The 26,601-nt window shown below is 41.6% G+C and overlaps 1 protein-coding gene across 1 annotated transcript; it reads right to left on the bottom strand.

The window, feature by feature from the left end:
- Nucleotides 1–7,029: 7,029 nt before the first annotated feature.
- Nucleotides 7,030–26,163, bottom strand: FAM98A (family with sequence similarity 98 member A). Its single transcript, XM_075089260.1, has 9 exons — nucleotides 26,058–26,163; nucleotides 25,783–25,861; nucleotides 22,617–22,765; nucleotides 20,887–21,021; nucleotides 17,206–17,390; nucleotides 14,765–14,845; nucleotides 13,266–13,382; nucleotides 10,416–10,583; nucleotides 7,030–8,898 (listed from the first exon to the last, which is right to left on the bottom strand). Exons 2-9 carry the CDS (start codon nucleotides 25,833–25,835, stop codon nucleotides 8,140–8,142), a joined length of 1,647 nt encoding a protein of 548 aa, XP_074945361.1. The 5' UTR covers nucleotides 25,836–25,861; nucleotides 26,058–26,163; the 3' UTR covers nucleotides 7,030–8,139.
- Between the last annotated feature and the right edge of the window lie 438 nt (nucleotides 26,164–26,601).

Raw genomic sequence — 26,601 nt, 5'->3', positions numbered from 1 at the left:
AACTAGTAATGATGGTAAATCTGGGGAGAGGGGGGGGAAAAAAAAACCCAACAAACCAAAACAGAAAACAAACCATGCTCTTACTGTTCTAAACTCAGAGAAATAAGAACTGCAGGGAACACTGATTTCAAAGCTAGGATGAGGGCCAGAAGGAACATTCACTCTTATTGCTGTGGGCAAAGAATTGGCATTAGCAAAAATCTGGGTTTTTTTGCCTGTGGTGGGTCAGCTGACAGGCTGACTGTACAGCTACCATTACAGTGTATGGTTTGCACACAATGAAAATGATGTGGTAGAGAATTTGAATAGAGAAATTTGGTTATGATCCAGCTGTTGATGGATTTGTTGAGCTAAGCCTTTTAACACTTTATAAATGAAATGTTCATGTGCAACTTCATTCTTAACATCACGTAAGAATTTTGAACAGTTTAATCTGTAGACCTCAGCTTATTTGTTGCAGGCTTTTAAAAAAGTAACTCTTGCTCTGAAAGGTACCTGCTTTCCTATTTCTATCAGGCCCACAAACCATGTTCATGTTCATCTTCATTTCTGTCTTAGATGAGAATGTTTCTCGTACATAAGATTATCTTCTCACTTACCTACTCCCCACGATACTTAGAAGCTTCTTGCCTAAACTGTTTAAAAGAGTAGGTGCGCTATGCCTTTCAGGGACACATTTTTTTTCCACATATACTGTCATTAAGGCATAGACTCACATTTAAACACAAACAGTAGCACCTTCTAACAGAAGCAGCTCCTGCTTTCTGGGGGACCATTCTACTAGCAAATGGACTGCTTAAGTTTCAACCTGTAGAGATTTCATCAACACATCTCTAGCAAGCCTGGTAGCTTTGGTCAGTTAGGTGCTTATCTCAGCTGCAGATCAAGCACAGACTGCAGAATCACAGCTGATACTGCTAAGCAAAATATTGCAGGATGCAAGGAGAAGGACTCATGCTAGGTGAAAATTTCAAGCACCACCTGCTGCTGGAAACCCTTTGCTTTAGGCGTTTCAAGAAGGGAAACAGAGTGCGTTGCTGGCAGTAAGTGCTCAATGCCATTGGAAAACTTGAGAAAAAGGCACTGGGCAGAAATACAGCCTTTTTTCACACCGCTCCACCCCCAAAAAAGGAATGGACTCATCATAGACAATGTAATAATTTAATAAGAAGTCATTAACAGGCTGTTTGCAGCAGAACCCTGATCTTTTAGTTTCCACAGCAAGCACCTGAGTGGGGAGAGCTGATAGGGCATAAGCAACCATTTTAAGAGGTTGGGATAAGAAGAGCTCTTTACCTTGGAGAAGGCCTGAATACATGAAATGAAAAAATCTTTTTCTCTCCTTCCTTCAAGTTGATATCTTCTTCTGAACAGGGCAAGACAATTTTGGTTCCCCAAGTCTGGGCAAAGCAACAATAAATTTCTTGTTTGCCTCCCTTGACTTAACAAAAGGCAAAACATACCAGCCATCGCAGCTCCCAACTGAGCTGTGTGCCTCTGCTGGTCGTGGTGAAATCCTGCCTGCTAGAAGTAGAGCAATTCCAGGTCAGTGTCCAGGAGAAAGTGTTATAATGACAAGAGCTCTGGATTAATTAAGTAGCTAAAGTAAGATACAATCCCAGGTGATGCCAGATGCTTCTACCACGTCCAATCATTCCATCTCAGTCCCCAGGATCTTTTAAGAAAACAGGGGGAAGGGAGGTGTTTTTAAAGCAAACAAACAAACAAAAACAACCACCCCACCAACCTCACACCACACCCCCACAAAATAACCACCACACAGTGGAAAGATGGAAGATTATGCCAAACCTTATTTACAGCCTGATCTGCAAACGCTAAAGAATACAAACATGAGTAGGTGAAAAAATACATGGCCTATGCAAGCATTTGCAAGAGGTGATTTGGCTGTTCGAGACAAACCCGCTAGAACTTTCTGTGCTTGTGCAAAACCTGCACAAAGCCTCATGCTGCAAATAAGGGAGCTTTAGCCTTGCTGTCGACTCTCTGTAGTAGCCCTGAGTGCTATGCAAGGATTCAAGGAGACATCTGGCTCCTTCAGAGGGAAATGCAAAGCCAGGTTTGTACTGTAAGTCTATCCTCTGCTCTAGATCTCCTCACAGTCTTGCCCTCCTTCGCCCCCTCAGTCTTACCCAGCTTTTGGGCTTAAAAAGAATGATCCCAGTTCTACAAAGGAATGTTTTCCTGGACACAAGCTATCTTCTCAGAGGAGCCTTCAGGCAGGTGAAGTCTGAGGGAGGGGAGGTGGGAGGGACAAGGGGCAGTACCATGCTTGCTGACCAGAGCTAGTCTGAAGCATGGGTTTTCCCCAGCTGGGAAAGGTGAGCCTTTTTCCTTTCAGTACAGAAGAATATAAAAAGCTGAGCTGCAGAACAAGTTTAGGGGCAGCTGGTACCTAAAATTTTACGTTTTCTAAAACAGAACGGACTGGCTGCCGTCACCTCTGTGGACTGTTGCTCAATGACTCGTCTGTGGAAGCCAAAATGAAAGCATGCCCTAATACAGCCCCCAAGGTCCTCCTAATGGGGAGCCTGGAAGCCTTTGGCTGAGGCAGCCTGATTGGCCACAGGAGGGTCCTCACAGCCTGGGATGATAGCTCCAGAAGCTTTAGGCATCTGTATGGGAAATAGCTGCATGTGAAGGATCCTGGACACAGGAAGGGGGGGCAGAAAAAGGGCACAAGCGTGGGAAGAAGCGTGTTAAGAAAGCTCTCCCTCTCTACCTGACACCAAGAATGCAAGGGGAACCCAATGGAGCCTAAGGAGGGAGGGAGAGAGGGAGGGAAGGGAAGGAAGGGAGAGAAGGGAGAGAAGGGAGATCCAAATGCAGATTTAATGGAGACACAAGAGACAGGAGAAACAAGGGCTTCTTTTTTCATGATCATCATAGCTGAAAAAATCTAACCAATGTTTGCTTCATTCAGCATCAGCCTGCTAACTGATGGCCCTCTGTATGGCAGAAAAAATACCTCCAAATACTTCTCAGTAGAGTCTTGACAGCAGAGTTGGCCCACCCAGGGACACTGGAAAAATGGATGTAACTTTGGAACAAGTTTGAGTTATCAGCACTGATCTGAACTGGGTTTTCAAAATAAGCACTGCAGTCAACCGGCTAAACTAATTGGAAAATCTGTGTGCTGAACTCAAAAGCACTGTTTACAGCTGCTGACAATCTAGTCCTAGGAGACAGAGAAGCCATCAGCAAAAGGCTACCACTGGGGCAGTACAAAATTTAGCCAAAGTCTGCTTTTTCCATGAGTTAAGCCAATGCCGGAAAGTTTAAAGGGTCCTTATCACCTTAATCTCTGCTTCATGTGTGAAAACGAATTATGACCTTCCACCTGCCCACAGCACAGGCAGACTCCCTCTTTCTTTGGTTTTACAATAGTGTTTTCCTATTTTTTGCACTTGTTTTTCTCTCCTCTGTTGTGGGAAAGACCCACGTGGACAAGAGGGGAAATTACTGGACAATAAAGGGGAAACAATGACACTGACAGCACTCAGAGCTGTAAAAAGCACAAAGTAAACACAAGAGAAAAATATTTTTTCCCTTCTACCCTTGTTTGTTAAGCCATTAGAGGTGCAACTTATTTTTGGCCAAAGAGGGGAGAAGGCAATGTTTACCACTGGCAATAGCACTCACTTTTTCAGTTTGTGTCCCTTTGAAAAGGCACAACCTGAAACAAACAAGCACTTGAGTATTTTGAGCGCCTACACAGGGGAAAAGAAGTTCACATCCAACTCAGTGTACTGCTCTCCGATCACAACACTGGTGCGTTTCTAAGCTAGGGGTATCCTAGGAGGCTGATAAAGAAAGCTTGCAGTTCAGCATAAGCCTGCGTGTTTGGGACTGCTAAACCACACTTAACACCTTAAAAATCCATACATACTTCTGTAGCATCCCTGTTGTCCCAAGAAAATCGGAAGTTTAGAGAGAAAGCAGGATCACAGGCCTGACAGTCTTTGGCAGCAACAACACTGAGACTCTCTACTGCAGTCCTAAATATGGTAGAACTAAGAATAAACCATGTATGATGAGCAGCTGGTTGAGGGCTTTTGCATGCTGGCCTTCATTGACCTAACAGGGAGCTGAATTAACTTCTAGTACTCTAAGAGCCCACATGAGCCTTTTGGACACCCAAAAAAGTCATCAGATCTTAGTGAGAATCCTCCTACTCTCCACTCAACTCTTCCCACTTCAGCACAGTTTAATTTTAATTTCCCAGGTTCATAACCTGTACAGGGAATACTCTTATGTCACAGGACTTCTCAAGCCCCAGACACTTCTCATAACCACCTACCGACACGAATCTTGCTTCCCTTCTTCCCAGTTCTATCTTATGTACTTGACTGGTAAGTGTCTAGTTTCTAATTAGGCCGGAGGTTGGTTGAATCACTTGCCACTTTCATTAATTCAGATATAATAGCATTTTAATGGAGACACATAGTCAACGCCCCCACCACATTAAAGCAGGTTACCCACATGTTCTAAGAAGTCTAACCTGCCCCTCTGGAGGCCACCAGCTGTAATGGTACATCACCATGAAGCAGCACACACCAGGGCTTTGACTAGAGAAGCAGAGGAACCTCATCAGGTGAGCTACGGATTACCAGCCAACACCAATCCTAGAGATGATAAACTATTCAGGGAACAGCTACCAGCAAAAAGGCTTCCTGGGGTGATCGGTGCATGGTGAAAGCTCACCTTGATGCCCTTTTCCCTTGTTGCGTTACTGGTTTTCACACAGCAATGAATAAATTTTTATCCATTCCTTAGACCTGCAAGGGAAACCCAACCATGACCACAATGCATACAGATCATGGTATTCTAAGTCACATACTCATGTGCCTGATGTGGGACACAAGTGTGTGCCCTGCTCCTCATAGTTATTTTACTGAATAATGACAACACTTGAGAGAGGGTGATCCAAATAGATGGAATGGAAGGGCAACGCAAGTGAAGCCTTTAGGAAACCAAAGCTGCTAGAGAAGAAAGGCAGATGGAAAAACAGAACAAGACACCTAAAGCTTGTGGAAGTGTGGCAAGAAACCATGGTTAAAAGGAAGAACACTTTGTTCCCCTGTATAAATGCTTGCTTATTTTATTGCCTTCTTGATCTGGAGTTCTGTTTTTGATCATTATGCACAATGAAATCAAGCATGTATATCCAATCCACCACAAGCCTAATAATCTCCACAACCCACCCCTCCTCTCCCAGCTTCCAGTGCAGCAGGAATCATGTTTGGAAAACAGTAAATATCAGAGCATCATACGGACAACAACAAAGCAGTGGCTGTTTGCTTTCATTAATCAAAGCTGCTCTCTCCACATATACAAAGCTTGTTTTCTCTGCAGAACAAAGCCATCACACACACTAGGAGGAAACAATAGAGTAAGGAAAAACAACAACAGCTGGCAAAAGCAAACTGTTTTCTTTCCTGTTGGAAGAGTAAAGCCTCCTGTTTTGCCTCCTTCTGATTTTCTTTTTTAAACTTTCCCCCTCAAACAGCAATAAAGTAGGACTCAGCTTATCCTCAGTTCTGGAAGAGGGAGGGAACAACATATTTTAAGGAGAAGCAGCTAGCTGGAATAAAGGAGAAGGGAAAGCTCTGTGCTCCTACCCCACCCCAGCATCATTTCACCATGTCAGAGTGTGCAAAAGTGAGACTATCCACTGCAGCAACAGTCATAGCCTTTCAGAGAAACTGGCAGCTCTAGCACAGAAAGAAGTATCTGAAGGTGCTGATGCAACTCAACCAGAGGGTCTCTGAAGAGCCTCCTGAGTTCCCTTCTTGCTAGGAACGAGTTCGCAGCACTTAAATGCACCAACAGAAAACACCAGCCTCTTTACAGTGAGGAGATGCGTGAAGAAACACAGAAGCTGTCAACTTGAAAATATTACATTCCCAGCAAAAAGCTCTTTAACTCTGTCAGTCTCTCCATCTTTACCAGTCCAGGACTGACCCAGTTGTAGGAATATTAATTCCTAAAAAAAACCCTAATTATTTTTGCATGAATGCAGGTAGTCACCAGTTAATGCTCATGACAAGGTATTACTCTCCCACAAAGGAGAGATGCTTCTCTGGAGCACCCCACTGTAAGAAACCACCTTTGTGAAGCAGCAACATTCATTTTCAGATGATCATAATTTGAACTGTATTATGCCGAGAGAGATCTATATTAGTGACCCTCAAAGACCTGGATTTAATATGGAAAACATTTCCCCCGCCAGGCTCGTTAAATCTTTTCAAAACATTAAAAAAAAAATAGACAAGACATTAAGTCAGATTCCCAAGTGCCTCTCAGAGGCCTTCGCTTCCAACCTGTGAGTCACTAGCAGCACCTAGTGGCCGCAACAAATTAAAAAGGAGGCTTTCAGGTTGATCATGGAAATACACGGAAATCCGTTCTAAACAATGTTTATCAGCTTATTTACATGATTAGCTTAAATTACAGCAACATCAGCGTTACACAGATTCTCTACAATGCTCGTGTTATTTCTGCAATCCAAGGAACTCCTCCTGCCTGCATCAACCTAGATTCAGCCCCAAAAGCACTTCAGATAGCCAGACACTGCAATCAGCATAGCCTCTGCTACAGCAATCTAAGCACAGTCACAGAAACCTACGTTTTCTGCAAGGCTAGAGAGAGTCCCCAGAAGCAGCATACCATGTTCACATGGCATGCAGGAGCACAACCTGGGAGATAGGTGCTCACACAGCTTAAGAATTACTTCATACAGTGACCCCCAAGAGAGAGTAGTACGTGCTGCTACACCAGTTCAGAGGGAGAAACAGAACAAAACTCAGAGCAACTGAAGATCAATTCCTCCTGTCCACTCCTGTTCTGACAGCTTCTCAGGGGGCAGAATGCACAGGACAGCAGAGACAACTAGAACATCTAAAGTAGATCAAAATGTAAAACACATGAAGCAGACAAATGCCCATGAATTCCCAGCTACTGTAGCAACTGCTTTTTACTAATGAGAAGGAAAAGAAACTAAAGCAAAGGGAACATACAGATACTTTTATTGCTCACCTTTTATACAACAGCACACCTTCAGCCATTTTCTTTCACAGCTTCACAATGTTTATGTACACAAAAACCCAGCAAGAAGCATTATGTGGCTTTCAGTAAAGAAAAAAAAATTAGAACATCAAACTCAGCCAGGCTTTGTTTTCTGCAGCAATAATAAAAGGGCTTCCTCCAGGCAGGAACTAATCTTCCCAGGCCGTAGTGCATTTCTTTAAAAAGACAACCCCCAAAACAAATTGCCCTAGATTTGCTGAGGCAGTGGTATTAACTTGCAAATAAAATAAATTTCGGTTTGTCATTTCTTCTAGCTGATTTCAAGTAAAAATTAGGTTTGGAGGTGGAGCAACTTGTTTTGGATGGATGCAGGTCAGTTTGAATTGCTACACTAACTACAGGCCTACACACACTATCAGTTCACAATTTAGCTTAGTTTTAAATGATCTTTGCAGATTTTGGCGGCACAGTCTTCAGAGTTGGGGCAGGTGGGAAAACTTTGTTTAGCAGGAGATAAGGCTACCGAACATGGCATCCACAGCAGAGCTCACAGACAACAAACCTGTTTGTCAGAGGGAGTTCACTGCGTGTGCACACGTGTGTGTAACATCTTTGTGACTAAAACGAGGCCAGCAAGCCAAAAAAAGCAATATTCGGAACTGGTTTTAGAACATGTAATTGAACAATGATTAGGGGAAAACCGCAGAGTTCTATTGTGCATTATAAAAGACAAAATTGACCAGACAGGTCTTGGTATTTCTCTAAATCAAAGCAGAAGGCAAACACAGCAGGTAGTTTCAGAACAAAAGTGTTTTGAGCATAGGGAACCAGTCCAACATCTAAAAAGCATGGCTATTAGTTGATGTTTAGGGTGCAGTAGATAGCGATGACGCATTTAACTGAAACAGGTTGGGGTCAGAAGGGAGGAGAGGTCTACAGGAAGTTGTATTTTGCTCAATGCAAAACATCCCACCCAAAGAGATTCTACCTGCCACGTACAAACCTGTACTAATTCAAGCAGCAATTAAGCCAGGCCTCTGAAACCAGGTTTCTATTACGTGAGCTCTGCTGAAGCATAGGTTTTTAGCAGCCTCAGCTTGTGAAGTGTCTTCCTTGTCCAAAGCCAGATTGATTATACTGATAACCTCCATGCTGGAAGTGCTGCTCAAACTGCCCCCCTTGATTAAAGTTCTGTCCACCTCTGCCCCCCCAGCCTCCTCCTTGACCTCCACGGCCACCACGACCTCCACGGCCACCCCTCCCTCCTCCACGCCCACCCCCTCGGTCACTGTGGGACCCACCATCTTGATATCTGTTTTCTTGCTGGTAGCCACCACCACCACCCCCTTGGTAGCCACTTCCTGAATATGAAGATGACTGGTAGCCACCATAGCCTCCTCCTTGGTAGCCACCACCACTGCCACCACCACTGTGGTAGCCACCTGTTTGAAAACCTGCATCTCTGTAGTTGCTCTCCCTGTAACTGCCATCCTGGTAGCCACCACCTCCACCATCTGTCCAGCCTCCTTGAAGCTTGTTTCCTCTTCCACCTCCTCTGCCTCCATGATCATAACCACCACGTCCTCGTCCCCCTCGATCATGGCTTCCTTGTTCGTGACCTCCTCGCCCTCCATATGATGAGTCATAGCCTCCTCTTCCTCCTCGGTCGTGACCCCCATGGTCATAACCTCCTCGTCCTCCATATGAGGACTCGTAGCCACCTCTTCCTCCTCTGCCACCGCCTTGTTGCGGACCAGCCTCTGGTCTTTTCTGCCATGGTGGCATCTCAGGAGGTGGCGGTTCAATTTCATTGGGCCTTCCTCCTCTGTCAGGCACTCTGCCCATTAGCACCTGCAAAGGGAAAGGGAAACCTGCCATAGGAGTTGTAACTCCTCACAGAAGTCACACATACTGATACACACCACAAACAGCAGCGGCTCAAGGGTTTTTACATCTAGAGAATTTCATCAAGACAAACTTTTGTATATTTGAATGTGACAGACCTTTGTCTCCAATTAATAAACAAGGATTATCTAGTACTCTAAGCACTGCTAACAAGGTGTGTCTGGAGACCTGGATTTTTTGTTCAAACAGGCATACCAGTAGAGGCATCAATACAGTCTTTCACTAAACTGTTTACTAGTGCAGACTGCTAATCTCAAACAACCACAAGTACAGTGCAATGCAGTCTCTCTCCTAAATAGTACTCTGAATTGCTGTAGAAGCCATTGGCTGAGATGATATCTTTGGTAAACAAAGTGCAAAGATTTTTATTTTCTAGTAAGGACACCCCCTGCCCCCAACAAACAGGTGTCAGTGCTGACCATAGTTGAGCAGACTCTAGAAGGTCTTCAGCTGTCCAAGGATGCTATGACATTAAGAATTTAGCAAGACTTAAAATGGGACAGAACACTTGCATTGCTTCAAATTTTAAAGTGATAACAGAAAAACTTAAATAGAAGCAGGTTACTTTGTTACTTTATGTCACTGTCTTGGACAACATTTAATGTTGATAATGGAAATAAGTTAACAGGATATGAATCAGCAGTAGTGCAGTATTGTATTTCTAGTAAAACATACATACGATCTTGTGATAGTCACACCTGTCTTCCCACTTAATTTCTTCTACATTTCACACTCCAACTACACTAAAAAGGTGTAAAAATTTAGGGGCGGGGGGGGCGCATGTCAAATCAGCACACCCCCATTCCATCCTAAATTAATTAGAATATTACCTGAAATACAACTGGTACCCAAAATGGGGAAAAAAAAAAAGCATGTACACCCATAAATTTTAAAGTGCCAAGTACACTGCTGTACATAGCTACTGAGCTTCAAGTTCAGCACATATACTTTTGTGATCCTACTACTCCTGTAAAATCATAATTTTTGAAACAAGGGAAATTGCTTTGTCTAAATCATAATGCTACTATGTCATTGCTAACGCTACACACTTGATGATAATCTAACCTTGAAGATCCTTGCTTTGTAATCTTAATACATCGCATATACATAGACCAGAAACATGGTTACTATGTAGGTGTTTTAGACATGGTGACAGAATTAGGTAGCAGCAGTGTAATGACATCAGTAATTCTGATAAGGCAGAGCAGGCCTACTCCCACTGAAAGTAATCAAAGATATTTCAGCAATTTTTTACTGCAACTAATCAAGGGGCACTCTGAACCTAAACGGGTGAAACTGCAGTTCCCACAATGCACTGACCGGTGCATAATCTAGAGTACACAAACACCAAGTTTCTTATCCTTTATTTCCAAATTCCACTTACAAACCTAAAAAAAGTAGCATTTATTACCACATTCAAGTTACTTAAATATTTAGAACAAGCCATTTGTCACCAAAGGTACCTTATTAATGGCACATGCAGTCTTCTCTCGGATGGACCCACTGCTTGTTCTCATAATCTTTGACAGATCCTGCCGAGCTGCCAAGAGATTTGCAACGGAAATAGTGCACTTAGTAGATAAAAGGGCACGTTTTGGCTGGTAGACTTTAGCCAGTTTTTCTGTTTGACTCTGTTGGAGAGAACAAAAACAAAACCCAGTCAGCTAAAGCAATAGGAAAGCGATGGGACACCTCACCAAAAGAATCAAATCAACATTAAAGAACAAGACACTACTGCAAATAGAACAAAAATTAATATAAAAACAGTGAGAACCACTTTGTAACTAAGAATCACTGCAACAAAGCTAGCATTTGTCAAATTAATTTCTTAATATATGAAACATTATTCTGACTGAACTGACAAGACACTGATCTTCTGACAATTTTAAGATTGACAATATATACATGCAGACTACATTACTTCCAGGCAAACACAGAAGAGAAGTGTGACATACAGTTACACAAATTACTGCTAATGTCTAAAAGATACTGAGTGAAACACGTCTGTGTCCAGCCTCCAGACCTCCTTCTGTGCCTGCATTCTGACCCACACCCATTCCAGTCAGGCTAGCATCACCATATCTCCAACACTGTATCAGCAGAAAAAGGCTGTGTTAACTCTTTCATACTCTTCATTCCAGTCAGCTTCTTCAAAGGCAAGCCATCAGACGTACTGGTAGAACTAAAGCTCTCGAGTGCTTGCTCTAATTCAATCTTTTGTCTCACATACTAGTGCCCAAGCTAGAAATGAGATCCTACATGTCAACTTTGCCTTGTATGCAATCTCTCTTCCTCTGCTGCCTTTTGGCATTAGCCATACTGGCTTTACTGAACACCTCAGAAGTATGACAGCAGTTTTCCAAGTGACAGACAAAACAGAAATCTGTGCTACTAGCCATGAGTTAATACATGAGTTACATCTATCTTCAGCAATCAAGTGTAATGTGTGATTGTGATGCAGTTAGGATAAACCAGATTGCAATCGGCACACAGACAAAAGGGTTGCTTTTCGTCCGGACCCCGGATGACAGCAGTGGGGACAGGCAAAAGAGGTTTTCCAACAAATCTCTTGACAGGGCATGAACCTAGGAGCAAATTTTAAAATCCTATTTTCCATCTAAAGGCAGAAAACCAGAACTGGGAAGAATTTCAAGTATGTATTTCCAAGTGACTCAGTAATAAGTTTTTAGAACCAAAAGCTTCTGCTTTTATATTACAAGTTGAGCAGGGCTTATTCAAAATGAAGGAACACACATGTCATTTACCTGACTCTGGCTAAAGGCGGAAGAAGCAACAGTATTCACCAGAGTAGTAGTATATTTTTCCCTGGCAACTTTGACTGAGCTCTGAGCACAGTATTTTGGTGCTATGATATTATCCTTTTAGGTGAAACTTGAAATTTTTGAACTTAAAAAAAACCCTAGTAAGACTATGAAGTTTTTACTGGTGTTTCCACTACCTGGAGTAGTGACTATTTAGTTTATTCCAATACTTCAAGTTTTTAAATAATAAATTAACTTCATGTGTTAAACCATTGCTAAAAGTTACTGTTAGAACAAACTGTACTGCATGCCTGGAAAAGCATAGCCACATTCTCCAATTTTGTATTGTTATGGTCCTAAAAAATCCATCAGATCTGCATTTCAAGAGACAGAAATGCATATACGATTTGTGTGTTTTTGTGAAAGGATTTCATGTAGCTAATCAAGTTCAAAAACATCTGAGAATTTGCCTAGGAAAAAAAAACAAACATAAATGGATTTAGATGCCAAAGCTACAATTAGAAGTCCCTGGTGTTTAACCTAAACCATGCTTTTGCAGATTTTCATTCACTATTAAAATATTCAAACAATCAGATAGTTCTTCAATCATCTACTAAAAAAACATGAAGAATACAAGGTTTAAGAGACAGGACAGTAGTAGAAGTCTTGCTCAGGTGATGAAACAGAAAAGGGAGAGGTCACAGTTTATTATTAAAATACAGTTGCTTTTTGAATAAATCACTTATCAAGAAAAAACACTTGATGATTCATGTGTCACAGTTTATCACTAATAATTCAGTCTAAAACACTGCCAGCAGCATAATTAACAGCATGTTAGTTGATCTGGTTTAGTCCTAGAAAGTAAGTGATATGTACTATTTTTAAAATCTTGTAATTCCTTTTTCACTATCAAATATAGGAAATTGGGAAGCCATGTAATTCTTTTTAAGAGCAGAATGTGTATCACATACTCAGAGAACAGACGTCATGTCACAGCCACTTGCACAGTTCAAAGACAAAAGAAGCACATAAAATTACCCTGTCTATGAGGTAAGAACAAGTAGTGCCTTAGCAGCTTTTCTCATGTGCATCTGTGGAGTTGTGCTTGCAGACACACTGAGTTAGGGAAATCTGATCACTGTGGACAGCACAAAGTAAGTTAAGGGACGGTCAACAGGAAGATGCTTTTCTACCATCACACAAACATAGCACTTAATGATTCACATTATGGCACTCTGAACACAAATGGTTGGATCAGTAATCTCCACTATTTTCTTCCAGTGACCTATTAAATTGTATGTTTTGGCTTTGGTATGTAGTTACACACCATCTATCTTCTCACTTTACATACTATTTTAAAATCCAACAAATCAGCTTTTAAAAAATTTTTTTTAGTCGTCTTAGATTGTCATAAACTTCTTCAGAAACTCAAACCAAAACCAGAGGACACCTGTGGTTATTTCTTACTCATGAAACAATGAAGCAGCTTTCCAGAGATACTTCTCAAAAAGCATTACCATCAACCAGGACTTCACAGCAAATTGTTTGTACCTTAGCTCTATCTGACCAGCCAAAGGACTGCACAGTAACGTCCAAACGTTTGACTAACAGTTTTCTTCGGACTTCGTATTCGTTGACTATGGCTTGATTAATTGCTTCAATTTTTTCCTGAAATAAAAATTTGCAAACATAACCTACAGATTATAGATAAAATGTTTCTACTTAAGATAATAAACTACATGGATGGAAGAAAACAAGACACACGGCAATATTAATCAGGGCTTAGGCCTGCAATTATGTACCTTGGTAAATGGGCCCACAGCAAGATATGCCTGCTGGCACTATTTTTCTGAAGGCTTCAGAGGCTCTGTTATCCTCACATTCAGCCTTCTACCATTTCTAACAGCACAGCTGTCTGGTTTTTCACAAGGGACATCAAAACTGCACATACTGCCGAGGTATTTCTCAACACCCACCAGGACAGAGAAGCAAAAGCAAGAAAATACTACATGCAAGAAGCTGAAGGAGATGCAAAGACATACGTAAGTCCTAGGGACCAGGGTGCCCTTGCCTTCTTAAAAAGTAGTAAGCTTAAGGACAAAGATAGAGCAAAGATAGAGGACTAAAACTAAGTAAAGTACTGTAAGAGGATCTTGATTAAAACACAATCTGCATACAGACAAGACAACAGAGTGCCCTACAGGGAAAAGCCATCACTAGAAACACACCTGGTAGCAGACAGCAGTCTAGTCAGAGCAACAGTTGAGATATTAAGGCACCATTAAGGCAATTATTTATGTATTGACTGAAGCCTAGCTGGAGGGGAGCAGTAGGGCCCACTTTCAGCCTCAACAATACAAGCACTGAAGGAAGCAGAGCGTTGGGAGTAGATGAGCTTCAACCTTAAGCAAGACACAAGAGAGACTTGCAGTCTTGCAGCAGTAGTCATAGCTTTGTGTTGGTTCAGCGGCAGTATCTAACCCAGGCACCATCCTTCTAGAACAGCAGGTGACAAAACTCAGCTGGAGATGATTATGGCTCTGCCACCTGAGTGTACAGCCTCTCCCAGCTTCCACCTGCACACCCTCTGCTTCTTGGAGAAGAGGCTATGAAGGAAGCAGACTACTCCAGCAGGACAGTAGAGAGGAGGCAATGATGGGAAGACACAGAGGTTAGCTGGAAAGAAGCTAGTCAGATGGAAAGAGGGGATTGTGACACCATCTCAGCAAGGCTAGGTCAGACAGTACTGGCAAGTGGCAGGAAAGGAGGGCTTAACTACTGCACAAGCATGAAGGTCAGCACCACCATTGTACATCTCCTTTATTCTGGAAAACTTCTGCCTGCATCTGGACATACAGATTCATGAGCCTAAGATCTCATCAGTTGCTGAACATTTATTGTACCAACATATATGTAAAATACTGCAAGAAATTGTCTTATGTTCAGAAAGAGATGAGAAAATTAATTTTGAGACATTACACTCAGAATCCAGATCGATACTTTACATACCTGAAAAAGGGAAACAGGCTCTAATACCTGTAACTACTTACCCAGTGAGCTGGTCCCAGTTGTTTCTTCAATAAAGGTTTTCCAACATGATTAGGTGGAACCTTTGCTAGGGTTTCCTTCAGCTGTTAGGAGAGACAAAAATATAAGCATTGGCTAAAAAAAATCAGCTTTTCAAGATTCAAATTACAGGAGAGGACTCTTGGACAGTCATAGGTATGACAAAGCAACCTCAAATATCAAGTTGTTTTCTCTGGGACGGAGAACCAAGCACGCTTCTTTTGGAAAGCAACTATTTTTCTATTTCCGGTAGTCTCAGCTATAATTATTTAAAAATTCAGAGAAGGGACTACAGAGTAGATCTACAGTTAAAATGGAAAGATTCTATGAGGTACAGCTCCCCTTGAAGACAAAGGCATTATTCTACACATCACCACTTTAATTTTAAAAAAAACCCCACATTTTTATCAAAAAGGTTCTATTTAGAAGGACCCCTCTTTACAATCAAAAGGAGAAAAGCGTCAATATAAAAATGTAAATTTAACTTGCATTTTAAAGGTCTGGGCAGAATCTAGGTTATCTTTCCCATCCCAAAATTTCTGAGGACTTCAGAGTGAAGAAACAGTGACAAAAAATTTGGCTCAAAACAGGTTGGAGCTATAAAACTTCACTTTTCCACTGCTGCAAACCACGTTTTTCAACTTCCTTGGCTGTTCATGCCAGCAGTTGGTTTAACACGTTCAGTGGCCTGGTTTTCCAAAGGTGCTGAGCCCAGTTTGTTTAACAAAGACTTTTAAAACCAAATGCTTTCAGAATAGCAGAGGTAGCAGTTCAGTCAAGTATCAGCATGAATGTGGTGGATCATTAACAGAGTCAGTCAGTTACACAAAGATCCTACTCCAAACCATACTACGTATGTGTGAAGAAAAGGTAGCTTGATTTTCACATGCTAGATCAGAATACTGCCATACTAAGACTCACTTTTTAGAAATAAGAAAACTAAGGTGATCTCTTGTCCTAACCGACATCTTAGAGTCGAGAGTAAAATTTTCACATTACATTATTTAAGTTTGCTCAACTTTGTGATATATTTTAATTTACAAAGTGAAATAAGTTTTTCAGTTATTAGTCAGCTTTACTTTCTCCTTCTCAAACACTACCTACATCTGAGGTGTTCACACTGTCAGCACCACAGCTATATACGATTTCTGAAAAACTCTGTAGGTTAGAAATTCCCAATGTATTTTATTATGCTACAAGGACTGTTCACAGGGTTTTTTCAGTGTAACCACCTATGGATATAAATCAGTGAGATAACATTCAATTAACCTTAATGATTTTGCAAGGTGTATGCAAGTTTGACTTTAAAGCAAGACAATGTAAAACAGTCAATTAGTTAAACATAACCAAATTTCCAGATTAAAAAGGTTTTGATCTACTTTGTATTCTGTATTTTTATATTCTTTTCACCAAAGCTTACTAGCATTGTTCATTGTTATAAATATTTTCTACCTTTTATAGAAAATAGAAGCACAGATTTCTTATGTATCTAACTATTTAATGCCCATGACAATGCCAAAAAACAGAAACCAAACTGCTTCCACTCAACACCTTGGATTTCTGCTGAAAACCATCCTCTTCTTAAACAGCTTAATCCAAACTGATTCCTTGCAAAGGAATGAAGCACTATTTTCAGCTGCTTGGATTTGTTTAAGTACAGTGCAACTAATAGCTTAATCAAAAAACTTCTCTGAAAGTATTTTGAGGAGATTTGTAATCATATCCGTTCTTCAAAGTTCACAAAGGTTCTCTTCTGCTGTTCTGCTCTCCCCTACCCTGCAAGTTAACTTACTTAATACAGCTTAGAAACCTTCTGTCCCTCACCCTTTGGTCTGTGCACTGGACAGTCCACTCCGCTCCTCTGCTTTATAGAAATTACTCAAACAGAAGTAAATTTGTTTTAAATAATGCAACAACAACCTGAAGATCACATACAAATAAAGGAACAAAAATAAATGGAACCACAAGAACTGATGAAGCCTTAGGGAAAAGGTGTAAACTTGACTTTAGTTACAACACCTTTTAACCTAAACATTTTTAAAACAGCAGGTTCCTGTAAAAATTTGTTTAGGTGTATTTCCTGGAATACATTTCTCCTTAACGTTCTTCCTGAGTCCTAAGCTCAGCATTTTCCACGTCTCCTGCAACAGGTGATGACAGTAAAACCTAGAGCAGAGTAAGAAAAATCTCACCCCATAAGGCAATGATAGCAGTAGTCCCTGACCTCGTGCCTTGGCATGGAAAAAGCCTTTACATTCATTTTCAAAATCCTGATTCTTGGCATACTCAGTAAATCACATGAACTCTCATTCAGAATTCAAACACTGAAGTTTCACAAGCGGCAAATGTCTCCCTGGTAGCAGAACTATTTTTCATCAAAACAGTAACATCATAAATATTCTAGTTTTGTTCCTTTGAATCTTACTTTTTTTTCAATTCCACTGAAGAACTGGAACATCGTTATGTTGGCTGGAGGCTTGGACATCCCTAAAGCAATACATATGCTTTTTAGCTCCTGAAAGACTTCACTGCCACCTCCTTCCTGTGCTTTTTTAGGAGGGGCATTCACACACAGCATCCTGGCAGCTTCCAGTTCTGAGATGAGGTATGCTGGGGTAAGAAAAATTAGATTTCAGCATCAGATATAGCCGAGTTAAATTATTTTAGAACTAGTGAGAACTCATGTGCTTACAACCAACAAATGTGCAAAAGAGAGAGTTAGGGCTATAATTTTGGTATCCACGGCACACTCCTATTTCTAATAATCACTGAGCCCAGTGCTAGAAACACAACAAACAGGAAAGGTTTAGTACAACCAATTAAAACCTGGAAAAAGTCCCTATGATTCTGAGAGGTATTCATCACAGAGTTGAACAGAGCATAGCTCTTTTCCTTCAGGCTTTGCCCAGCAAAGACAGGAGACTAGGAACATGGAAATAAGCAGGATGAGGGATGGGGACATGCACTTTATGCTAGGCAAGCAAAGCACTCCATGAGGCTCTAGGAACAATGGAAATGAGTAGAGAGAAGTGAGACATTGGATTAATCTCCTCTACTTCCCCAGGCAAGATGCAGAGTGGAAAAATAACCCCACTTTTAAAAGTACTTTTGAGAATTCAGGTTTATAATAACTTCAGAAAGGAAGGAAGTAACTGATGAAATAGAAACTAGAATGCCTGCAGCGCTCTTCAATACCAGAACTGCAAGAGCCTACCATCACAACTCCTTTATCAAACAGAAAAACTAAAATCATGTAATTTCTGAACACAGTCTACACCCAAAATTTCAGCACTAGGTGCAGGTTACAGTGATACAAATTTAGTGCACAGCTGTTGCCTGCATTTGACACAATTTTGAAGTTTCAACTGAAAAAAATGCACAGGTTTAACAATATTTCTATCATGAATCATACCAGCTGACCATAACAGTAACATAAATAATTATTTATAAAAATAAGGATTGAAAAACAGATACTGTACTGATAAAGACAGGCTTGTGAGCAGGGATGTAAACCCGTGGCTATACAAAAGCAGCTTACTACCTATAAAATTGGGACAGATCAAAAGATTAGGAAAAGAAAAGGAAAGGAAAGAAAAGGAAAAGATTAGGAAAAGATAATTTTAATGATCTCTAGAATTTCTTCTAGATCTCTAGAATGTCTTCTGCTAAAGACACAGAACACCTTATAAAATTCTTAAAATACATAAAGCAGTGAAGAAACCTTTGTAAGTTCTTTCAATGGTACTTTACACAGATTTTTCTTATATTCAACTTTCAATTATTTATACCCCATTAGGACCTCCTGAAAAAGAAACTAGCAGCAGGATTTTGTTTCAAGAATTCAGAGATCACATTCAAGCTACTGTCAACCTCCTCTGACATAGACTGAAATTTATAAGTCTATCACTGTAAGACATAAACGTTCTCCAGATAGTGATTCTTTTTTGCAGACCTTTTCTCAGCCAACCTGAAACTCCTGTACTTTATATTTTTTGAAGATGCCAGTAATTAATATTGTATTCTAGTGATGCTGCACACCAAGACAATCCTAACTACTTATGTTTATTTGGTGCTTCCCTCCCCCAGCAATACCACTACATCTTCCAATTGATATAAACTGTGCTGCATTTTGTTAAAATGTAAAATACCCTTGCTTTCCATTGAAGAGGGTTATTCTGTTTTTTCCTGAAAAAATCTGGTTTTATGGCTCACATATGACAGGATACCTAATAAGTTCGCTTAATGTAGGTAAAGCAAGCTATGCAAAAGTTTTAGGCATTACTATCATGGCACACACAACAGGAATTTGGCATCTATTTCAATGCCACATTTGACAGTAAACATAGTATTCCTGCCAGATGGGATACCAGAGGTCATCTTCCAAACATGGCCTTACATTACCAAACCGTGCATCACAGAGGACCTCTGGGATAACTGCCTGTCACAGACAAGCCAAATTTATTAAATGGCTTGACTTACAGAGAATAAGCTGAAGGGCAGATTGTTTGAGCTAAAAAATATTTAAAATGTAATAATTACCTCACTTCATCTGACATTTTTGAACATACTATCAAAACAAATTCAGATTAAGTCTTACTTCTCATCTTTCTCCTACTGTTGAAATACAGAAACCAACTCTATAATTAATTTCTTACATCTCAGCAGAAGGCAGAACTAAATTTCTGTTTTGAAAAGTTAAAGAATTAGCAGCAACTGAGGAAGCAAATAAAACATTAACTTATGTTGAATTTAAGATCAGATTAAAATTAGTATTAAAATTTCTAATTGACACTTGTAAAAAAAAAAAAGATTTTTTAACATGTCATAGAATCATTAAGGTTGGAAAAGACCCTTAAGATCATTGAGTCCAAACGCTAACCTGTCACTGCCAAGCCCACCACTAAACCATACCCTCAAGCACCATGTCTACCCTTCTTTTAAATACCTCCAGGGATGGAGACTCCACCACCTCCCTGGGCAGCCTGTTCCAAGGTTTGACAACCCTTTCGGTGAAGAAGTTTTTTTTAATATCCAGCCTAAACTTCCCCTGGTGCAGCTTGAGGCCATTTCCTCTTGTCCTATCACTTGTTACTAGGGAGAAGAAACCGACCCCTGCCTCGCTACAACCTCCTCTCAGGTAGTTGTAGAGAGCAATAAGGTCTCCCCTCAGCCTCCTCCAGACTAAACAACCCCAGCTCCCTCAGCCGCTCCTCATAAGACTTGTTCTCTAGACCCTTCACCAGCTTCACTGCCCTTTTCTGGACACGCTCCAGCCCCTCAATGTCCTTCTTGTAGTGAGGGGCCCAAAACTGAACACAGTACTCGAGGTGCGGCCTCACCAGTGCCAAGTACAGGGGAACGATCACTGCCCTGCTCCTGCTGGCCACACTATTCCTGATACAAGCCAGGATGCTGTTGGCTGTCTTGAAATATAAGTACCATTTTTTCTCTTCTAACAGTTCCTAAGCAGGAATAAAACCAGTTCAGGTACTGAGACCTGCTGGATGGAAAAGTAATAGGAACACATCACCACTGCTACTGCTAATTTCTTTTCAAACAGGAGAATGCAACACTGAAGCTATTTACTAAGGGAGATGACCAAAAGAACTGGGAGTTGGGATAAAACATTTTCTCTTTTTCACAACAATTCCAATGGTTGTCAGAGTGTAGGAAAATGCAAGTCTTATTGCACCTTGCAAGTCCTCATGGTGGGGGCTCCAAAAGGATGATGCATCTGATGTTAGTGGTCATTTTTACAACCCTTCTAATCAAAGTTCAGTGGCTAAATCCTGGCAGAAGTCTTCAAACTATTCCCTCTTCAGAGTACCTTTTGAGAAGTAACAGGTCAGGCTTTTTGCTAGTGAATGTGAAAAAGGTTAATACTCAAAACGTTTACCATCATATACTGGCTACAGTGTGATTGGTAAGTTTATGAGACCCAAAAGAATAATATTCTGACACTGTAAATTACAGGGAAAAATAATTCATAATTTTAGATCTTTATACATTGTGATAGAAAAACAGTGTCTCATTAAATGTAAATGTAAAAAACAATACGGATTCTCGCACAAAAACAGATTTGCTTGCAAGCACCCTTTTAACTTACTAAGCAGCAAGAGACAGTTCTTTTGATTATGAAGGCGTTTTGTCACATCCCCTGATGTTAATGATGTATATGGACAGTTCATTTCAGCCAGCAACCCACTCATTTCGAGTTGAAATTCTTCTGCTTCATTTGGACCTTAGAAGGAAAAGAATAATAATTTGTTCACAGCTAATACAGGTATCTCTGGCTACGATTAGAACGAATTAGCTCTTTTTAAATAAAAATAAATAATGCTTTGATCCTGTTGCTATTTAACATTAAATCCCTGCTTTTAATGGAAGCCAAATGTGTTCTTTGGGTTTCTCAAAGACACAGAACAACCTGTTTGGAGCCATGATATTCCTCATAATTGTAAAATTACATTTCACTGACAGCTTTGCCCACCTACAACAGACAGCCACTGGCAACTTCTACAATGAAAAGTGACATTAAAAACATCACAAGTTTTACCGGGGTATTTTATGTATCAACTAACTGTTCCCACTACAGATGTATTAGATAGTTCTGAAAAAAGTCACATATAATATGGTTTATGAGCTCTCATATTTTTACTACTTCTCCCTGTAAGCTCACATTTGTCAACTGATCTCAGTTTGTACCAATATCCTTTAAAAAATTAAGTCATGTAAGCCAAAGTTTAGACTGATATTTGTGTCAGAAATTAGTGAGACTAATCTGAATTTATTAAGCCAAGTTATGTAAAAAATAGTTATGAGAGGTTTTTCTTCTATTGAAAAGGGATCTCAACCCAAAATGTCTGTTATTTATAAACTCAAGTCACACAAACTGAAGGTAGGACTTGATGATGCTACAAAAAAATTGTTTCTATCCCTGCGTTCAGAGAATTTGAAATGGCTGCTAGAATACTGCTGGATTGTGGTTTTGGTTTTGTTTGTTTGTTTTTTTAACACAAAACATATAGTAGGAACCTTATACTACTAGAAGAGGTGAGATGCTGTATTGTTACAAAGAAAGGGAGTCAAATACACTCAAAGAAAGGATGCATACGTCAAAAATAGGGAGAAAAAGGAAAGGAACAGATGTTGAAGTGAAAGGCTGCAATCTGTGGCCACTGAATAGACTGAAAGTTAAGCTCACAAAGGCATTATGAGTTAATACACTAGAATTTCAGAAGTACAGGTTATCATGCCAATTTAACAATTCAATCTGTAGAATGTCATGACTAGTTGACTGAAAACATTTTTTGAAAACCAAGGTTTACTTCCTCCACTAAAATGATAAACATTTTCAGGCTCCTTCTCACAGTGTTTCATAAAGAGGGAGAAATACATAGTACACACAGAGTTAAGGTAACCAAGAATAAAAAGAAAATATGGCTACTTTAGTCATAAGAATGTTTCCTTGACCAGTGGGTATTTCCTACAGGAAGATTACAAACAGAAGTGTTGAAATAAAAGTATTCTCATGATCTAATTTTAAAAACCCACTAATATTTCCTTAAATCCAACCAAAAACTTTAAAAAAAACTCTATGGTTGAACAAATAAAAGAAAAACCTAATTTCAAAAGAAGGACTCTTTGATCCTCACTATTATTTCAGCCTCTACTGGCTGTTCATTAGGCAAATCTGAGGTGGAAAATATCCAAAATCTGACAGTGTGCAGATGATACTCCCTGGTACAACAGATATAGCAATTTTCAGCCCAAGTCTTTATGGCATGCAAGAACACACATTAAGTGCATGTTTGTGCTAGAGTTATGGCTACTTACTGTTAGTTGCCTGTACATTTTCCTCTAGTTTACAGAATAGCCGTAACTCAGATACCAACCAAGCACAGAGTTTGGTGAATTCAGGGGAACTGGCTCCACGAGAGACTGCTTGAGCCAGCGCTCCGTCATCTAACAATGGACCTTTGTAACTGACAAGTAAAACAAAAGCACAGTTTATTAATGTTTGCTATGACTGATGTCCTGTGATAGATTTATTTTATGCTCTATACATATTGAGAGATACACCCACATCACATCTGTAGTGCCGAATGTCTAAACTGATAAGATTCCTGCACTGAACTGTAAGAAAAGGCATATTGAAAACGTCTCAGTAAACCCAGCATTTCCATGCACATTAGCTTGCTGCCAAAGACAGTGTCACAAAATACCATCATCAAAGGTTTCATCCTGGAGAATGTCATCACATACAGCGGCAACTTTCCTACCTCTATCTCTTGAAGATGCTACTTACAATATAACTATCTAGGGCAACTGCAGTTTCAAAATATCATTCCTTAGCACTACTTTACAGCATGTTGATTAATTACCGCTGGACTGGTGCATCTTTTTTGCCATTTCCTATCACGTATTAAAGGGTTGCCATGCAAAACAAAGCCTTCAATACAAATGTTGCAGAAGCGATCTGCAAAACAATATCCTCTTTTGAAAAATTACCTTCTTAAGCGGGCACAAGAAAAATAAATAGAATTAGTTCTTTGCGTAGGCAAAATCAGGCCTAGCGTAAGAAAACATGAGTATACAGATCAGGTCTTAGAAGACATAGCTTTCAAAACATCTGTGTATTGATACTCTGTCAGGGGAGGAGGAAGAGTAGGGAGAAGACTGCTTTATTAACGAGGTGGAAGCACAAAGTCAGAGTTCACTAGAATATTTAAGAGAAGATGCACAGTATTGTTCTGATATACTGCACCCAAAAGAGAAAGGCATCCAAGAGTGAGCATAATCGATCAAAATCCCTCTTACAAACTTCCAGGTAAAATCACCCACTAATACAAGAGCAACCCACGAGTCCAGTCAACTCTTGGCAAACCTCAAAAGTAAAAAACAAAACAAAACAAACCCCACACAATCAATCTCTCAAAGAGCAAATTATAATGTTATTCTCCACACTTTGTTCTTGTGCTTAACCTCACATATTTGGTCTTCACTGTAACAGCCTGTTACTTCATCCAACCAAAAAGAAGCCGCCACACTCAAAAATAACTTTTACCTCACAGAGCAGCTTGCTTAGCGACATAGAGTTAGTCTACTAGCAACAGCTAGTAGGGGAGCTGTAATCTGATGTATCACAACCCCACTACATTACCACAGCCGGCCAGACAATTCCAACAGGCTAATTAGACCAAGTTTAAGTCCCGTCCCACAGAGGTTTCAGACCTACATGTGTATAGGAACATCTGGGACTCAGAACCAAAACATCCAGTTATAGATCAAAGGAGAAGGGAAGTGATGACAAGCCTTTTGCTTTGGCAGGATCTGGATTTAAGTCACTGGTCACGTCAAAGGCCCCTTTTCTAGAATTTTTCTTTGATAGACATGACATATTGACTGTGTTATCTCTGACAATTATGACTTCAGCTACACATCTATTTGGCCAGCAATCCAACTTGCAGATTCCTGACTGCAAGCAGCTTTTTTTCTTCCATTCCTGCCAATGGCACATGTTCTAGAGCTACACTACTCTTTTGGTAGCATTATGCTGTCCGATTTGTTTGCTTTTTCAATAGTTCAACAAACTGACTTACACGGCAAGAAGCCACTATTTGGGCACCTGGAGCACAAATCCAAAAAGAAACAACTCTTTGATGTATAATGCTACTTTAAAAAAAAAAAATCAAGTAATATATTAGCAATGTCTTCAGTACCTGGTTAGAAAAAATAAGTTGAACTGTGAAGGTTCATGAAGCTACTGCCAAAACTGAAAACCTCAAACACCCCAATCTTTCCAAACACAGGAAAACAGAATTCCTGTAGTCAAATGCAGTAGTTTTCCCAGTTGTTACCAATACTGTTGAAGCCCCATGTGTTTCGCCCTCCAACTTTTCTTTTCAATCCCTGTTGCCAATCTTGATTGATATGACTTATTCTTTAACCTGCTTTCGTTGTTGGCTTTATTTATTTATGTCAAAAATCAACAGCAACACATTCTATCTATAATTATACTGATAAAGACCACAAATCACAAATCCTTCAAGCCAACAACATCCTTTTAAATATATGGCAGAAAAAAGCAGCTGATTGCGGTATGTGCATCATGGCAAAAACCTTTTCACATTTCAGTCAGAGAAATACCTGCCAAAAGAGAAGCCTATTTGTCAAGCTTTGGAACTATCATCACCAACTTAGTGTGGAAATATAATCCTTGCTGGAGCATAACGACTCTAGCCACAGAGTGATTTATGGGATTGTGGCCAATGTGAGTAAATACAGCTGTTTGCATAGAACCCGCAGCAGTAAAATTGTAACTGCCTCTTGTCTAAACTCTCAACAGTTTAGACATGCGAGCTTACAGCAGGGCATGTTCTCCTTGCACTCCCTTTCATATTTATAGAACTATTACTGAGTCTGACGGAGTGACAGATTTAAAATACAAGAGTTTTCTGTGCTATATTATATTAAAAAAGAAAATAAAGGAGAAAAATACTGTGTCGTTTACAATTTCTTTTGGTATTATTTTTTACTAAATACAAAGCCTAGAAGTCTTCCTTTCCCCTAGCTTCTCTTAAAAGGTTTCTTTCTCCCTTCCCACCCCTCAGCTAGGACCACTCTGCTGAACAGAGGGCTCACAGATGACACGGCACCACCAGAACCAAGGAGATCAGCAGGCAGGAAGAGGTAAACGTTTCCAAAGCCCGTACAGGTAAAAACCTGCCTGTTTGGATCGGTGCTTTTCTCAGACGCAACCGGTACCGTCCCCAGCCCCGCCACGGGGCCACCACCTTAGCTCTGAGGAGAAGGGACGGCTTCAGGTGCTGCCCTGGGCCGCGGCCCTCCGGGGCGACACCGGGACACGCCTGCCCGGGGCGGAGACCGGCGCGGGGGACCCGCACCAGGGCCACCGTCCCTCCTGCTCGCGGTTCCGGCAAGGACCGCCAAGCGCCCCTGCCCCCGCCCCCACCCCCGCCGCTAGGCCCCGGTCACCTACCCCAGGTCCTCCAGCGACTCCAGCACGTCGCTCTCCAGGAGCTCGAACTCCATCCTGCGGCTGGGCACGGAGGGGGAACCTGCGCGAGAACAGGACTCAGCACCCGCGGGACCCACCGCCCTCACCCCACCCCGCAGCCCGGCCCCGCGGTGGGGCTCAGCGGTGTCACCCCACCCCTGCCTCACGCTGCGGGGGGAGTGAGGACCCCCCCACTGCGCGCTTGCCCCGCCCCGCGCCCCCCGTGTCCCCCCCACGCCCCCGGCGGCCCCACGTACGCGGCCCGCACGGTGCTGCGCCGTCGACTGCCGGGTTGGCATGTCAGGGCGGGGAGGGGGGAGGAGGGAGGGAGGAGCAGGTCCCCGGCCTGACCCCTCGCGTAGCTGCGCTCGGACCGCCCCGCGACGCCTGATCGGCGCGGCCCCTTCCCGCGGTGGTACCCCCCCTACCCGCCGAACCAGGCAGCGCCGCTAAACGGAGACGCGGGTGTGAGGGCGGGCGCTGGGGTGTTTCTGTGGGACAAGAGCCTGGGAGAAGCAGAGGATCTCACGTTTCTGTTCAGGCGGCAATTCGGGCAGCCCCGGAAGAAGGACACACCCACCCACCCCCTTCCCGACACGGAACCCACGCTGGAATGTGCTGCGGCGAGTGGTGCCGCGGCAACGGGCGGGGGAGACGGTACAGGGCGGCAGAAGGGCCAAACTACCAGGAGTGAGCGAGCGCTTCCCCTCCGGGCAGGACCCCGCGGCACCAGCGGGACCACACATCCCGGCATGCCGTGCGCCGCCCTTCCCGGCTGCCGTAGGTCCGCCACCCCCGCGG

The sequence above is a fragment of the Phalacrocorax aristotelis genome, chromosome 3 (genome assembly GCF_949628215.1).
Source record: "Phalacrocorax aristotelis chromosome 3, bGulAri2.1, whole genome shotgun sequence".
In the NCBI taxonomy this organism is placed as follows: Eukaryota; Metazoa; Chordata; class Aves; order Suliformes; family Phalacrocoracidae; genus Phalacrocorax; species Phalacrocorax aristotelis.
This window is presented reverse-complemented; position numbering and strand designations above follow the sequence as displayed.

Coding starts and splice junctions, on each gene's coding strand:
- FAM98A (XM_075089260.1), bottom strand. CDS start 25,835: ATGGAGTTCGAGCTCCTGGAGAGCGACGTGCTGGAGTCGCTGGAGGAC. Junction 13,383..14,764: donor AACTGGGACCAGCTCACTGG/GTAAGTAGTTAC, acceptor TTTTTATTTCAG/GAAAAAATTGAAGCAATTAA. Junction 8,899..10,415: donor CTGCATGTGCCATTAATAAG/GTACCTTTGGTG, acceptor TTCCCTTTGCAG/GTGCTAATGGGCAGAGTGCC.